Below are 2,211 nucleotides of genomic sequence, written 5' to 3' on the forward strand. Positions count from 1 at the left end.
TGAGGGGCTGAATGGGTAGATTGTTACCAGAGATGGGTGAGGGGCTGAATGGGTAGGTTGTTACCAGGGATGGGTGAGGGGCTGAATGGGTAGGTTGTTATCAGGGATGGGTAAGGGGCTGAATGGGTAGGTCATTACCAGAGGTTGTTGAGGGGCTGAATGGGTAGGTTGTTACCAGAGGTTGAGGGGCTGAATGGGTAGGTTGTTACCAGAGGTTGTTGAGGGGCTGAATGGGTAGGTTGTTACCAGGGATGCAGACTTTGTGATATGCTATAAATGCTCAAGTTACCATTATTATTGTGTATTTGTTATACTTATCTCCAGATAAGCAAGCCACAGAGCACATAGCCTGGCCAACAGTGTCCCATACACTTATATGTAACCTATGTATAGCAAACATGTTACTTTTATAAATACAATTTGTCTTTGCAGTGCTACACTTACAGGCAAGTAACTCAGGGCTACAACGTCAGGTGAAGGAGGAAATGGAGGACAAGGTGAAACTGGCTTCAGAGGTTGCCAATCAACATAATGAGATACAGCGTCTAAAGGTGGAAAGGAACAAACTTCTAGCTGCTCTTAGTGAAAAGGTTAGAAACATTTGCAGACATAAAAAAAGTAAAAGGAAGTCAATCGCATTATAACATTGTTGCAAAGGAAATATGAAAATGCAAATATTTGAAACTGTGTTTGATGAAAATGTAATGTATAAGGATGTTCATAAGGTGATTAATTGGGTTGGTATTGAGACAAAAAATGAAGTCAAGCACTTTGTCTGGTAGTTTTGTGATATCAAGGTTACCCAGCCAGCACTTAACATTGATTTATAGTTGAATCAACATTTATAGCAAATATATTTCTGAAACATAGCTGGATACTTTTATTTCAACTTAAGATTAATATAAATAATATTTAAGAGCTATTCCATTATAAGTAAGAGGTTCTGAAACGAGTGATGGATGGTTATCATGTTTATCTAACTCGAGTTAGTTAATTTTCAAATGAACTTTTTTCAAATAAAAAATTAACGAAAGAGAGTTAGATAAACGTGATAACTTATCATCACAAGATTGGGGACCTGTTTCTCCCATTATGTTAGTATTTTATTATTTTATCTGAAAAACACCTTTTTCCCTTGGCAAATACATCGTGTGTGTTTCCGATGGGGGAAACAATTGCCATGGAGCATGACGTCACAATGAAAAATGACGTCGAAAAGTATTGTTATGTGACATCATGAATCAAAGATTGACCAATGAAATCACATCCAGGGTGTTACCAACTAGTGGGTAACCAAAACTGTTTACCAACTCCTAGCAGGTTAATGAATGAGTCGGAAATGAGGAAGCTTGTAGTGGCTGTGGGAGAACTACGTTAGTAATCGTAGGAGAGGTGGGAGGCACCATCTGTATGTAATAGGTTATCGATAGTGGGGCCTCCGAAAAAAGTATGTGTCTCTCATCCCTTTCCACTGTTCGTTCTTGAACAGTTTTAATATGTAAAGCTGTGTGATACTGAATACGAGGGCCATTCAATAAATGCTGTCACTAGTGTCAGGAATCACAAGTAGGATGTATATACTTTGATCTTTCTATTTCATTACTTTGAAGTATCCCCTCTTAGCAGAAACGCATTTTCGTAATAGACCTCTCTATGAGGTAAACACTTATGAGGAAAGGAAAGGAAAATAAGGCGAGGAAAGTAAATAACGGTTGCTATGGTGGCACTTGTCTGATTTTTCAGAATATCTGACATTTCTGTGCTGTTCATCGGTTACGGGAAGTGTGTCTGTTGCTAGTTTGTTGTTGAGATGGGTTTCCTAGTGTTCAATTTTTTGATATCAGTGATCCTCGATGATGTCATTGATGACATCATAGTTATGATGACATCACATGTACAGTTACTATGACATCATCAAACAAGACAGTAACATCATAGTATCACTGTACTGTTTGTTTTTCACATGCACATGATCTCAAAGCATCATATTTCACCCAAAAAGAAATTTTATTCATGAAAACTACAAACCTATTCAAGTTTTCATTTTTCAGATTACCTCCCTTTGTTGGTAGTTTGACAGCAGAATTGGTAAATAAACCTGTCAGGAGAATTCATATTACTTGGTCACTATCAAAGTGAGAAAGGAAACGGATACATCGTTGTGTTCATTATCTCATTTTCCAGACATTTAAAAGGTTTTAATTAAATTTT

The 2,211-nt window shown here is 37.4% G+C and overlaps 1 protein-coding gene across 6 annotated transcripts in view; it reads left to right on the forward strand.

Moving 5' to 3' along the window:
- LOC110463018 overlaps positions 1–2,211 on the forward strand; it is a 41,754-nt gene that overhangs the window by 19,172 nt on the left and 20,371 nt on the right. For all 6 annotated transcript variants that reach the window (XM_021517339.1, XM_021517341.1, XM_021517340.1 and 3 more), the window contains one exon: positions 433–590. In XM_021517339.1, the coding sequence (XP_021373014.1) occupies positions 433–590 (158 nt within the window). The remainder of the gene's footprint in view (positions 1–432; positions 591–2,211) is intronic.

This window comes from Mizuhopecten yessoensis, unplaced genomic scaffold (assembly GCF_002113885.1).
Source record: "Mizuhopecten yessoensis strain PY_sf001 unplaced genomic scaffold, ASM211388v2 scaffold10855, whole genome shotgun sequence".
NCBI classification, from domain to species: Eukaryota; Metazoa; Mollusca; class Bivalvia; order Pectinida; family Pectinidae; genus Mizuhopecten; species Mizuhopecten yessoensis.